This window comes from Panthera onca, chromosome C2 (assembly GCF_046562875.1).
Source record: "Panthera onca isolate mPanOnc1 chromosome C2, mPanOnc1 haplotype 2, whole genome shotgun sequence".
Classification (NCBI taxonomy): Eukaryota; Metazoa; Chordata; class Mammalia; order Carnivora; family Felidae; genus Panthera; species Panthera onca.
The window spans coordinates 8,502,603-8,517,421 of NC_138347.1; the positions used below are offsets into that span (position 1 = coordinate 8,502,603).

General features: G+C 46.6%; 1 protein-coding gene across 1 annotated transcript; it reads right to left on the minus strand.

The window, feature by feature from the left end:
- Positions 1–1,073: 1,073 nt before the first annotated feature.
- RIPPLY3 (ripply transcriptional repressor 3) lies at positions 1,074–12,932 on the minus strand. Its single transcript, XM_060640483.3, has 5 exons — positions 12,703–12,932; positions 11,539–11,605; positions 5,766–5,833; positions 1,911–2,173; positions 1,074–1,674 (listed from the first exon to the last, which is right to left on the minus strand). The coding sequence occupies exons 1-5, from the start codon at positions 12,804–12,806 to the stop codon at positions 1,388–1,390; spliced, it is 789 nt and encodes a 262-aa protein (XP_060496466.3). The 5' UTR covers positions 12,807–12,932; the 3' UTR covers positions 1,074–1,387.
- Between the last annotated feature and the right edge of the window lie 1,887 nt (positions 12,933–14,819).

Here is a 14,819-nt window from a genome sequence, read left to right on the forward strand (position 1 = left end):
TGGCCAGACAAAACAGACTTTGAAATACTCTTCAATGGTGGTGATTGCCAGAGGCAAAGTGGATGGGGGATGGGTGAAATAAAGGGGATTAAGAGCTACAAATTTCCAGTTATTAAGAAAGAAAGAAAGTAATTTTTATTTTTATTTTATTTTAGAAAGAGAGAAAGCATGGGACCATGGGTGCGGGACAGGGGCAGAGGGAGAGAGAGAGAATCTCAAGCAGGCTCCACACACAGCATGGAGCCCTATGCGGGGCTTGATCCCATGACCCTGGGATCATGACCTGAGCCAAAATCAAGAGTCGGATGCTCAACCGACTAAGCCACCCAGATGCCCTACAAACAGCAATTTTTAAAGAGGTAGACAAATAAAAAACAATTTTTGTTGGGTATTTTGCACAGAGAAAGAGCAAAACAGGAGAGGGTGACTTACTATGCAAATGTATACTTTTCTATACTGTTTGGATTGTTAAAATATTTGCATATATTACTTCCATTTTTTTTTCTTTTTTGATAGAGAGACCAAGCACAAGGGGAAGGGCAGAGAGAAGAGGGAGACACAGAATCTGAAGCAGGCTCCAGGCTCTAAGCTGTCAGCACAGAGCCCGATGCGGGGCTCAAACCCATGAACCACAAGATCACGACCTGAGCTGAAGTTGGACATTTAACCAACTGAGCCACCCAGGTGCCCCTAGCTCCATTTTTTTTTAATATTAATGGACTTTTTGAGCATCGAGGTTACAATCCTGTCTACATTCTTTTTACACTTTTATATTCTTAAACACAATTAATATCATTTAAAGAGTTAAATATGAAAACACTCTGACAAACTTTTAAAAACTTTAAAGCAGGCACTAATTAAAATCTAAAATTGTTTTAAACATGGAGTGCCCGGATGGCTCAGTGGGCGAAGCGTGCAACTCTTGATCTCAGGGTTCTGAGTCTGAGTCCCACATGGGTGTAGAGATTACTTAAAAAAAAATACAATATAAATAAAAAAATAAATAGAATTATTTTACACAAAAAAGGTGATTATCAAACATTTTTCTTTCAAAATATTTATTTCAAGTATAAATTTATATAATGTGCTATATATAGGAAAACAACCACATGTAAGATAGTTAAGTGATAAACTTGTGGAGTACACTCATTTAATCATCAAAATATTTAAAAAATGGAAATAATTTTATATTAGATAATTTGATTGAAAACAGTGTTATTCTATTCAAGTAATAAGCCCATACCAGTCCCCAACTAAGAGTTAAAGCTCTTCTCTCCATTTATTCATACACTCAGCCCTTAGACAAGAATCACAAATTTTTATCCAGAATTGTCCCCTAAAAATCCACATTTAAAATTTCTGTTACTCTTATGGAAATTATTCAGTTTTATTTATTTTTCATAAATATTTTGGGAATGCCAGTAAGCAAATACATCAACCCTGGGACAACAGCTTCATCATTTTTACAAAAATAGAAATCGCTAAATAAAGAGTCTGAGGTTAAGTGAGAGGCACAGGTGGGGTAGTAACCTATACTGGAATAATCTGTCACTTGATGGCACAGTGACAATGGTAAATGGTGCTTTGAAAGTTGGTCCCAACTAATAACAACCCATGTCAACACAAACCTTCTCCTGGTCCTGGAATCCTTTCTCAACAGTGTGCATGAGTGCCCTGAAGAGAATCACCAGGAGAAGGAAAAGTTAAAAGCTAAGTTCTGGCTGTGAATGGCGTCCTGGCCAGAGGTAGTCCCCGACCCCTAAACACCAAGGGAAATGCAAGGTGTCCTGGCACGGCTGTCCCCAGGAGTGCATGTGAGCCAGGTCTGGTGTAGGAGAGAGACCCCATTTATTTGGGTGAGGAACACTCTGTGCTCCCCAGAGAGTCACCATGAGAGAGTAGACCCTTACCACTGAGGCCACCGTGTCCTACAGACCTCCGTCCCAGGTTTGTGAGCTTGCCCTTGCCCTTCCCTCCTGGGCCATTCTCCGCCTGACCTTCTGTCTCCTGGCACTGAAGTTCGGAAGACTGGGTTTCTTCTTCTTGTTCTTCGTCGTCTGAATCGGATTCATCGTTGTAGAAGTGGATTGTGGCTTGCACCGGGAAGCTGGCCAGCACTTTTTCCCCAGAACTCTGCAGATACTTTTGGCGCTTTGAAATGGGTAAATAAAGTCTAATATTTAAGAAAAAAATACACCATTAATCACCCCGAAACAATGCTGAACTCCATCGAGAGGGTCCTCTTCCCTAAAAGCAGCTAACTCCCAATCTCCCTCTCTGATCTTGCCTTCACTGTGCCCGGAGTGTTTTCTTTTCTTTCTTTTCTTTTCTTTCCTTTTTTAATTTTTCTTTTCTTTTCTTTCTTTCTTTCTTTCTTTCTTTCTTTCATGTTTATTTATTTTTGAGAGAGAGAGAGACAGACAGATTGTGAGCTGGGGAGGGGCAGAGAGAGGCAGAGACACAGAATCCAATGCAGGCTCCAGGCCCTGAGCTGTCAGCAGAGAGCCTGACGCGAGGCTTGAACTTAGGAGCCATGAAACCATGAGCTGAGGCCAAAGTCGGACGCTTAACCAACTGAGCCACCTAGGCACCCCGAGGTGTGTTTTCTAAGTCACCAGAACACAAGACTGTGGGCAGGTGGAGAGAGCTGGTGAGGAACCCTACACCAGTTCAGAAATGAGCTAAAATGTGAGTGAGCAAATCAATTTAGACCAACACAGGAAAAAGGGTCTGCTTCCGTGAAGGTAAGGGGGAATTAAAACACCAAGTTTCAAGATGAAGAGTCTCACTCTGATCGAATGGAGAACTTGATTTATCCTGGAGAATATATGTCCTATTTAGGTTAGGTCCCACTCTCCCTAACACCCCTGAGCATGGGGAACATTGTAGCCCTTTGGGCCCTGGAGGAAACTTGACCCTGAGGCCCCAGTCTAGAGAAGCAGCTAATCTTTCTGGACGTTGCTATAGAAAAGTGATAGGGGTGGGTTCCTCACTTTGCCAGTACAGAAGATGGGAACCCTGGTTATTTGTCTAGTCTAAAGAATAGGAAGAAAGAAAAGAAGGAAGGAAGGGAAATAACCTAAATATATAAATTTGGAACCTCTAAATCCAGGTTTTATAGAATTTATGATTCCAGTTACACATGGGAAGTATTTAAAATACCCCTCACTCTCCCCATAATCCTTTTTTCTTACCATTTACTCACTCATTTATTGGCGTTTTCCCCTGAGGTCTCCTGAGGAACTGAGAGGGATTATCAACCGATCACTACTTAGTTGCAAAGCTGATTTATTTTTTTATATTTTTAAGTAATTTCTACACCCAGCATGGGACTCGAACCTACAACCCCGAGATCAAGAGTCACACACTCTACCGACTGAGCCAGCCAGGCTCCCCTGTAGAGCTGATTTCCATTTCCCTCTTTTTGGATGGAGGAGAAAAGAGCGGAAACACCCTGCTATAAATAATGCGTGACAATTCTGAACGTCCCAAGATTTCTGATAAGCCAGGGATTCTCAGCCTCCAGGGGACACGTGGCAACGTCTGGAGACCTTTCTGGTTGCCACAACTGAGGGGAAGCTATTAGTATGTGGTGGGCAGAGGCCAGTGATTCCACTGAACATTGTGTCATGCCCACAACAGCCCCTTACAACAAACAGTCATCCAGCTCAAAGTTCAATAGTGCTGGGGTTGAGGAACTCTGCAACAAACAGAAGAAAAAAAAAAAAAAAAAAATATATATATATATATATACATGTATATATATATACATATATGTATATATATACTTTATACATATATACATATATGTATATGTATACTTTAAATATATATATTTCTATATTATATAAATACAAGTAATGTTATATAAAAATATAAATTTAAATATAAAATATAAAATGTAACATATTTCTATATTGTATAAAATATAAATAACATAAATTCTATATTATATAAAATGTATAAATAAAATATAAACTACAAACTTGGTTTAGGGTTTGGCCATATTTTCTCTTACAAATTTTTTTAATGTTTGTTTATTTTTGAGAGAGAGAGAGCAAGTAAGCAGGGGAGGGGCAGAGAGAGAGGGAAACACAGAATCTGAAGCAGGCTCCAGGCTCTGAGCTGTGAGCATAGAGCCCGACATGGGGCTTGAACTCACGAACTGTCAGATCATGACCTGAGCCGAAATCAGTGCTTAACTGACTGAACCACCCAGGTGCCCCCAGGGTTTGGCCATATTAAAAGTTAGCTGTAATGCTGAAGTAATTGCAGGGGAATGTGAATTAGTAGGATATCTGGAATTGCTTTAAAATATTCTAACAACAATTAAAAAAATAGGTTGGAGAAGGTGATAAACACCAGCAGATCTGAAGACGGCTGATAATTATTGAGGCTGGTGACAGGCATGTGGGTCCCTGTACCGTTCTCTCCACTTTTGTCTGTGTTTGAAATTTTCTGTAATAAAAAGATAAAATTGTGCACTCAGTTTGTAACGCATGCCTCACCAGTCACTGCATTTTCAATGAAACAAAAATTGGGGAGCAGCCCCAGAGCGTCCGCGGCCGGCAGGTCCACGGGTGGGTCGTGCAGGTGGACGCTCACAGGGCAAGACAGAGGGTGGCAGGTTCATCCCCCATGCACATTGGGATCACCTGGGAGACCGTACGAATACAGACACCTAGGCCTTTCTCAGAACAAATGAGTCAACACTCCCAGGGGAGCCTCCCAGCGTCTGTATTTTTAAAGCTTCCCCAGTCCCGTGGGGAATAAAGACCACAGGTGTAAGGGACACTAGGAAAGCTTCCCTTTTCCAGAAATCACTCTTTGACCAGTCTGAAGGTCTTTCAAGTGCATCTCTAGCAGTTAGTATCTCTGGGTTTTACTAGAGCTTTCAGTTTTCCAGGATAACCAGGGTAAAAATACTTTCATGAGGAGTAGCACAGACTAGATTCATTCTGCTGCAGGAAATGAGAGATGGGGAGAGAAAGAGACAGAGACACAGTTAAAAAATCCTGAGCATGAGCCACCTGCCTAAAATGGATGAAATGTAAGAGGGATAAAGTAGTGAGGGTCCTGATCCCCACCAGGAAGGACCATGGCAGCACAGAGAGGCCGGAGAAGCCAACGGTGGGAGAACCCTCCAACCAATCCCTTGTTTGGTCACACACATATTTTCAAGGTCTACTTTGCTCCAGACAATATGCTAACTTATATTCTGGGAAAGAAATAGAAATGTATTTAAGTACTTAAGTAAATAAGCAGATACACATATACAATTCATATCCAATTAAATTTAACACAAGACAGGAGCACCTGGGTGGCTCAGTCGGTTAAGCATCTGACTTCAGCTCAGATCATGATCTCACGGTTGGTTGATTCGAGCCCGAATCATGATCTCTGAGGTCAGCACAAAGCCCACTTGGGATCCTCTGGCTCCCTCTCTCTCTGCCCCTCCCCTTCCCCAAAATAAATACAAACATTAAAAAAATTTAACACAAGACATAATATGTAATGAGAGGTATAAACAAAAGACATAAAGGAAAGAGGTCAATCCAATTTGCAACTGGAACACTGAATGAATGAATGAATTCCAGAAATCCAACAAAATATCCTCGAAGTTCCTTTGGGTAAGAACTAAATACAGAAGACTATATTGAATTATTTTCCACTTTGTTGAGAATGTACACAGGTGAGGACACTAAAGTATGCTTATGCTTCTATTAAAAAGAAAGAACATATTTCTTGCTGTGAAGTCATGTTACCTTACAGGATGCTGAAACCCAAAGGCACCCTTTGATCCCGGAGTTTGCCGGTCATCACCAGGTTCAAGCTGCAAAGACAGACACATCAAACACAGATATAGTCTGTCTGAAGTAGCATCCTGAAATTCTAAAAAAATATAATCTAAGTGGTCTGCACTTCTTAGTATCAATACCAATTTTAGAAACAATGTAAACACCTTAACAGTATTTGTGGGTTTTTAAAATTTTTAATGTTTATTTTTGAGAGAGAGAGAGAGAGAGAGACAGTGTGACTGGGGGAGGGGCAGAGAGAGAGGGAGACACAGAATCCGAAGCAGGCTCCGGGCTCCCAGCTGTCAGCCCAGAGCCCAATGCGGGGCTTGAACCCACGAACCGTGAGATCATGACCTGGGCTGAAGTCAGATGCTTAATCGACTGAGCCCCCCAGGTACCCCTCATCCTCCTTATTCTTAAGGGGAACATGGATCGAGTTCTCTATCTTCTTTTTTTAAAAAAAAATTTTAATGTTTTATTTATTTTTGAGAGAGAGACAGAGTGTGAACAGGGGAGCGGCAGAGAGAGAGGGAGACACAGAATCCGAAGCAGGCTCCAGGCTCCGAGATGTCAGCACAGAGCCCGACACAGGGATCAATCTTGTGAACCGTGAGATCATGACCTGAGCCAAAGTTGGACGCTTAACGTTTAACCACCCAGGTGCCCCAACCTTAACAGTATTTGATAAGTCTCTCTTCCTCTTCCTGTTGACAGTGATGTCTTGGGGACTGTGAGGGATTCAAAGATGGAAAGAGGAGTCCGTCTGACACAGTCCTTCAGTTCAGGGTTGTTGTTTTTTTTTCTTTAAGAGAGAGAGAGAGAGAGAGAGAGAGAGAGAGAATCTCAAGCAGGCTCCATGCCCAGTGTGTTGCCTGATGCGGGGCTCAATCCCACAACCCTGGGATCATGACCTGAGCCGAATTCAAGAGTCAGATGCTTAACCAACTGAGCCACCCAGGTGCCTCTTCTTGTCTTTGAATCATCTGTTTGCCTACGTTCTCTCTGGATGGTCTTTTCCTATTGATTTTAAACCTGAGCCACCCACGCGCCCCCAGTTCAGGCTTTTTAAATATAATTGGAAAAGACACACACACACTGTCAAATAGCCGCACTACAAAGCATCATATAGCAAGATGCCAGCAATTCTAAGCAGGGAGGAGGGAAAGGTTCATGGAAGGCCTGGCAGAGACCTCAGTGGCATTTGAATGTGTGATTCTGAGACCATTCCTGGCAGAGAAGAGCATCAAGTTCTGACGGGCACAGATGGGGAAGAGTGAGGAGCCCAGTGTGGAATGAACGAGAAGCTGTGGTAGTAAATGGGCTCCAACAGGAAGCTGAATCCTCATTACAGGACTCCTTGAATACCTATTTTTTTGTTGTTAACATTTATACATTTATTCATTTTTGACAGAGAGAGACAGAGACAAGCAGGGGTGGGGCAGAGACGGGGAAACAGAATCTGAAGCAGGCTCCGGGCTCTGAGCTGTCAGCACAGAGCCCGACGCGGGGCTCAAACTCATGAACCATGAGATCATGACCTGAACCAAAGTCAGACGCTTGATCGACTGAGCCACCCAGGCGCCCCTTGAATACCTATTTTTGAGTCTCAGTTTCATTCTGGAGGCAGCAGTAAAGACCACTGCTGATTTTGAAGTCAGGAGTTCAATAGTCAGACCTGTATTTAAGGATAATGGTGGCCCCTGGGAGTAGTGCACAGCCTAGGTTGGGGAGGTAAGGGCCCAGAGGCACATAGCAAGAGGTAATAAAGATTTGGACAGTGACAGGAAGGCAAAGGAAAGATGGATTTCAAGGGCACTTCAGTAGTATTCAAAAAACCCTGTGACCCCCTGAATATCAGGAGTGGAGGAAAGAAAAGCTAGGCTGAGCAACCAAGGACAATGGAGATAAGACACAAACAGAGAGAGAGAGAGAGAGAGAGAGAGAGTGCCAGGCTTGTCCACGCTGTGACCAGAGTAGGTGCTAGTGAGAGAAAGGACAATCACTCTTCCGGTCCAGGGCTGACCCCTTTCTGCCCATTCTGTGAGGTCCTGAATCTCAAAGAATTTCGCCTGAACTGTGGCCAGATTATCTAAGGGGCTGAGAAGGCAGAAATTGCCATTTGATGTTAGAGCTCTGAAAGTTTTAGTTATATGGAAAGCACGAAGTGGGGTGTCTTGGGACAGACCATTCCGGGGACAGCTTGAAAGTGAGCTGAAATGGGCTGGAGCCATGGATCAGAAACCCCAGCCCTTGGGTTGCACGGAGCCAGATCGAGAGGGAGACAAAATCTTCTGGAGTGTGACAAGGAAGGAGTCTGAGGACTGTCACCAACGATCATCACATCCTTCCATCCTGCAGTGATATGTGTGGTCTTTGTGAGCAAACGTCATTTTATATATACATATATATGTACATACATATATATTATATGTACATACATATACATTATATGTACATACATACATACATATAAGTGCGTATATATATATATATACACACACATATGTGTATATTTATATTTTTTAATGTTTATTTATTTTTGAGAGAGCGAGAGAGTGCACATGAGTGAGGGAGGGGCAGAGAGAGAGGGAGAGAGAAGATCCAAAGTGGACTGAGCACGACATGGGGCTCGAACTCACAAACTGTGAGATCATGACCTAAGTTGAAGTTGGACGCTCAACCGACTGAGCCACCGAGGCACCCCAAACGTCATTATATTTTACCAACCATATTTCTTTCCAATATGCTGTGCTGAGCTAAGTTAGGGAAAGAAAATGAGGCTCTTTGAGCAAAACCTTCTCCAAAATGAAGTTCACTTTTTGAGGATTCCAGAGAATCGTGTCTGTGTTAAGCTTTATTTGTCTTTATAAAATATCTCTAATTGCTCACTCCACCACAGGAAGCAATCCTGGGCTGTCAGAGATGATTTTATATCCGGCGATGGCTGTGTCTAATACAACAGTGCACACACTTTGGTGGCACCAAAAGGCAGTGTTAGTACAGAGAAACAGCTTCCTTTAAAGCAAGTAATTCTAGGGGCACCTGGGTGGCTCAGTTGGTTAAGCATCCGACTTCGGCTCAGGCCATGATCTCTCGGCTTGTGGGTTCCAGCCCTGCGTCTGCTTCAGATTCTGCGTCTCCGGAGCTCTCTCTCTGCCCCTCCCCCACTCAAGTTCTTTCTCTCTCTCTCTCTCAAAAATAAACGTGGAAAAAAAAAATTTAAACAGAATAAACTGAGTAATTCTAACCAGACTCTGAAACATTCAATACACCTTTAAAATCTGTAAAACTTTACCCACAAACATACACAGCTTTAAAAACTTTATGCCAGGGGGTCTGGGTAGCTCAGTCCATTGAGCACCCGACTCTTGATGTCGGCTTAGGTCATGACCCCAGGATCAGGGGATCGAGCCCCATGTCAGGCTCTGCACTGAGCATGGAGCCTGCTTAAGATTCTCTCCCCGCCCCCCACCCCTCTCCCCGACTCATGCTCTCTCTCTCTCTAAAAAAAAAAAAAAAGGAAAAGAAAAGAAACTAAATAAATAAAAATAAAAACTTTATGTCACAAATACACTCTAATTAAAGATCCTTTTCTGATGACAGAAATGTCTAAACATTCATATTTTAATGATGCAAGGGGAACAGAAATGCATACAGGGTAAGTATGTCAATGTGTGTGTCCTTAAGAGTAAGAGAAGAGATACAAGCAGAGGCTTTCATGAGGGTCTCCCACTCTCCTCCCCATGCAGCCTCTGACTCCAACAAAGTGCAAGTGCGGGGAAACCTGTGAGATGGGAGGATGGGCCCATCTCCTTTTAGGGAATCACCTCCCTTGCAAGGTCGGCAAGTGGCAAGGAGAGAAATGCAACAGAGGTCAACGAAGGATTAGGCTGTCGTTCATTTTCCCCAGGCAGGAGAGGCAGACAGCCCCCCAAGGAGAGGGAGGGATACCAAATGGGTGAGGGTGAGTCCACGGCTCAGGGCACAGGGCCTCCAATCCAGCCCTACAATTTCTCCAGAAATACACAACAGGGCCCGGGAGGCAAGGAGTTCTCCCGCGTCGTCGGGAGAGGGCGCTGTTGAGCAAGAAGCGGTCCCTCCCGGTGCCGGGCGGCGCTCACCTGGCCCTGGCTCCCGCTGACTTCGCCCCGCCAAGTGGGCTCTACAGAGCTGTCCAGGCGCGCAGGGCGGCGTGCGCTACAGCCCCCACAGAGCACCTCCCCGCCAAATCCATGGACACAACGGCTTTATCCAGTGTGCCATGCTAACGATCAACTAGAAAGTTGCTACACCTTAACAATTTTCTCACAAATAGCCTCCTCGTCATCATAGGAAAAAATCCACCTGCCTTGCGTTAATAAATGTGCTACAGTATTTTTATTCTTGCAACAACCGCTCCATATACATTTCATTTAACAAAAAAAAAAAAAAAATCGCATAATTGTAAACTATATTTTCTCCCTCTCCCAAGCACCTCTTAAATCTTATATTTAAGAACGAACTTAAGCTTGGATGCAAAAGACGAAATTATTTTCCATTATTTAGAGATTGCATGTGTTTAAGACTAATTTCGGCTACAAAATCATTCATTTGATATAGATTGTATTTTTTTCATTCTTTAAATAATAGCAACTGAATTAAAAACTTCCATTATCCAGGCTAATTTAATAAAGTAGTCTGGATATCAAAATACACTCCAAGGTCAGCTTTCCCGCACCTGAATTTCTTATCATATTACAAATAACTGCACACATAACATATACCACATGTTACGTAAATTAAATACATGGTCCTTCCCAGCCTGATTAGCTCTTCAGCATTATAAAAGTCATCAACTTACATTTGAAGATTTAAAAAAGGAAAGGTAAATTCTGTGAAAGCAAGCCATTACTTCAGTAAGTATAAAGCCATTTAGTTACCAGTGCAGGAAACAAAAGAATAGTGGTGGAGATTAATCTTTACCCACAAAGCCCTCAGCCAGAGTGTATTTGCTCAGACAACATGAATTACCCCAGGAGTGCTTGCAGACTGGGCAAAAGTCCTTCAGAAAGGGCCAGATGGTGGGCTTTTAACAGCAACTTCTGGGCACCCCAGACTGGTCTCTGCCCTTATTTGCACTGTGGTACCAGCCCAGCAGTAATGGCACCCTCAGCTTTTCTCTAAGGGGAGGGGAGGCAGCCAGAGACAGCCAACCCCTCCTCTCTCTACCCGCTGGTTTGCAAGGGGAAAAAACGACATAAAAGAAATCTCCCTTTCTTTCTCTCAGAATGCCCTTGAGAGAACTAGGCCATAGCTAGGCTTTGCTTTTCAAGAAAGAAGCAAGCAGGGGCACCAGGGTGACTCAGTCGGTGAAGTGTCCGACTTTAGTTTAGGTCACAATCTCATGGTTTGTGGGTTCGAGTCCCACATCCGGCTCTGTGATGGGAGCCTGGAGCCTGCTTCTGATTCTGTGTCTCCCTCTCTCTCTCCCCCTCCCCCACTCATGCTCTGTCTCCATCTTGCTCTCAAAAAATGAATCAAGATTCAAAAGAAGACAGAGAGAGAGAAGCAAGCAGGAGCCCAATCTGTGCATGTGACTCAGGTCTGATTAACAGCAGCCTCACCCAGGCTCCCAATCCCAAACCCACAGGCACTTCTGTATTAGACCACCGAGAGAGGGACAGGCCTTCATGGTCATTTTTGAGTTGGTGCCACTTTCTGGCTGAACTGTTGGATACCACAATGCCCCCCTTAACCTTACCGGGTTTCCAGTTGCGGGCAGCTCAGTTTCTTGGGGTGTCAGGATCCAAGGTCTCCATGGTGTGGGGCTGGAAAGGCAGGGACCAGAGATGAACCCCAGCATTTTCTGCTCTTTCAAAATTATGTCATAAGGGGCACCTGGGGGGCTCAGTCAGTTAAGCATCCAACTCGATCTCAGCTCAGGTCACGATCTCATGGTTGTGAGATTGAGACCCACCCATGTGGGGCTCTGCCATGACCATGCAGAGCCTGCTTGGGATTCTCTCTCTTTCCCTCTGAAAACAAACAAATAAACTTAAAAAAAATAATATCGTAAGAGTTATCATTCTTATCAATTCTAATGTTTGCCTGAGAAAGGATCACTGGATACCCCGGAAAGTTCTCTCAAGTTCTCAGTCTGTGGATAAACCAGTACCATTTGGAAGGGGTGGGGGGGGGTCTCTCTCTCTCTTTTTTTTTTTTTTTTTCTCCTTGCCGCATTATCAGTTCTCTGCCTTCATTGGGTTTTGAGAAGTCCCAAATCTGATGCAATGATCAGAGGACACATTAGTTGAGGGATTTCTCTCCCAGCCTGACTGGATTCTTCCGTTGATTCCCCACTGTAGCTGGCTACTTTGTGGCTCATTAATTTCTACCGCACCACCCGTGCTGTTGAAGGATCTTGACTTCGCCGAGACCATTCCACAAGGCATCTAGGATGCAAAAGGGGCAAATGGTTTTCTCCTGTCAGGCTGCCTAGCCACGCAGCCCCTTCCACACCTCCTTGGCTAATTCGATTTTAACTGTACTACCTTACAGTACAGAAAGGGCTGAGCCCCAAGCACTGGGCTAACCAAACACTGTCACCAAGGCTGTGACAGTCAACGTGAGGGGACCCCTGTTAGGCACGCCGAGAGGCCCCGAGACTTCAACGTTCCCAGCCCAGTGATTTCAGATCTATGGATGGAAGCGTTGGCCCATTTCCTCGCGGGCCGTTCCTGGGCCTCCGCGCTTCGGCGCTGTACCCCGAAACCCGGAGGACTCTGCGTCCCTGACTAAGGTTAAGGGACTTGCCCTGCGTCGCCGTCGGGCTCCGGAGCTCCGCCCGGATTCGGGGGGACTCAGCGGCGCAAGGGGCATCCCGCTCTGCGCCCCCCTCACCGTCGCACCGCGGGGACACCCTCACCTCTCCGGCCCGCGCGGCGGCGGTGGCCTCCGGGGACCGTCGGCGGGGCAGTGACAGACGCGCCCCCGCGCCTCCCGGGCTCCGGCCGCCGCCTCGGGTCTCATGGTGCCCGCACAGCCAGCGCCCCTCCGGCGGCACCAGCGACTCGGCCGCGCCTCTAACCGCTCGGGCGAGGGCGCTCACCTACCAGGGCGCTCGGCGCCAGGTTTAAAAACGGGGGCGGGGCGGGAGGGGACAGGGGAAACCGGGGAGGGGGCGGGGAGGGCGCGGGAGAGGCTCGGGGAGGGGACAGGGAAGGCGGAGAGGGGGAAGGGACCAGAAAAGGTCCCGAAGAGGCGCGGCGCGGGGGTTGGGGGGGGGGGGGGTAGTGGTGGTGGGATATCCTTGGAGAGGACTCTGGAAGCTCGGGCAGGGGTGTGGCGGGGACAAAGGAAACCCAGGGAGGGTTGCCAGGGCGGGGGCGAGGCACCCCGGGGAATGGGCGACGGGAAGTGTCTCGGGAAGCGCGGGGAAGAGGACACGTGCGGGGGGGGGGGGGTGTATTTCTGCAAGGAACTCACCCTTATGGGTCAGGGGTGGCGGGACCCTCGCCCGGGGGTGTCCCCCGCCCGCTGCGGGAGGGGAGGGGCCCCTGGCTTCTTCCCGCGGCCCCTGGGGTTCTGGTTGCCGCGGGAACGTCTGGGTCCCCAGATTTCCGCAGAACCTCACGTCCGCCACTTTTAAGCGGCAGGGCGATTTTGGGGGGCGGCTACGGAAGTCTGGGAACCCGCGTGGACCCGCCCTGCCTGCGGTGCTGGAGCGCCCGGGACGCCCCGACGGCGCTGCGCGAACCGGGTGGGGTGGAGACGCGGCGACACTTCCAGGCGGGTGGAAGGCCGCGGAGAGGAGAGCGGGAGGACAGCGCGCTCCCCGCCGTCGCGGGCCTTGCAGAGGAAGGTGGCCCCGCGTGGGGGTGCGTGGGACTTGCCTCCGGTTACCCCGGGGGCCGCGCTTAGAAAGCGCCTGGATGAGCCTGGCCGCTGCCGGACGCTGAGGACACGTCCCCAGGCTGCAGGGCTGGAGCGGGACGCGGGAGCGCGGCCGCCACCGTCACCGGCGCGGGGTCAGGTGGGAGGAATGCTGGTTTATCAGTTGCCCGGGCGACAGAGCACTGAAGGCCGCGGGCCGGCCTGGGGGCCCCTTGCTTAAATAGCGTCTGCTCCTCGGTGCCCCACTGGCTCTGCGTTTGAGAACTGGAGCTTGCTGCCTGTGATTTAAACTAATGGGGGTGGGGTGGGGGGGAAAGCAATGAACTTCAGAGATAAAAATATTTCCACATTAAAAAAATTATATATATATATATATGTGTGTGTGTGTGTGTGTGTGTGTGTGTGTATTTCCATATTTTCTTTCCTTAAAAGCAACAGATTTGGGGGGCTCCAGGGTGGCTGGGTCGGTTGAGCAGCCCCGCTTCGGCTCAGGTCATGATCTGTGGTTGGTGAGCTCAAGCCCCGTGTCCGGCTTCGTGCTGACCGCTCAGAGCCTGGAAACTGCTCGGGATTCTGTGTCTCCCTCTCTGCTCCTCTCCTGCTCACGCTGTCTGTCTGTCTCTCTCTCTTTTAAAAACAAATAAACGTTAAAATTTTTTTTAAAAAAAGCAACAGATTTTTTGGCAATTATTTGGCAATAATTAAACCTAATTAAAGGCAGAGGGGGGAATTAATAACTAAGCTTACTATATAACATTTCATACAAACGACTAAAGAGGACACTGAGTATGTAACACAAGTAGAGGAAATCAAAGAACATTGGCAGACATTACAACAATAAAATGCTATATTTAACGTTGGGCAACCTTAAAATGGGTGCCTTAAAATGAGTGTCTTTCGTATAGCCTGTGGTAATGTAGTCAGGTTACCTTTCTGAGAAAGCATGACAAGGTAAATCATGTGCCTTAAAGATGGTCACCTCTGCTCAGTAATTCTCCTTCTGGGTCTATATTAAAGAATATTAGGGGCGCCTGGGTGGTTCAGTCGGTTAAAGCTTCTGACTTGAGTCTCTTCTCTGCTTCTCTCTCTGCCCCTCCCCAGCTTGCACACGTGCTGTCTCTCTCTCTCAAAATAAGTACATAAACATGA

What these genes read in the sequence shown, in the direction of transcription:
- RIPPLY3 (XM_060640483.3), bottom strand. Translation starts at nt 12,806, where the DNA reads ATGAGACCCGAGGCGGCGGCCGGAGCCCGGGAGGCGCGGGGGCGCGTC. An exon ending in CCGCCGCGCGGGCCGGAGAG is followed by an intron (nt 11,606 to 12,702) that starts GTGAGGGTGTCC and finishes CTGCCTTTCCAG; the next exon opens with CCCCACACCATGGAGACCTT. An exon ending in GGGTTTCAGCATCCTGTAAG is followed by an intron (nt 2,174 to 5,765) that starts GTAACATGACTT and finishes CTTAAATATTAG; the next exon opens with ACTTTATTTACCCATTTCAA.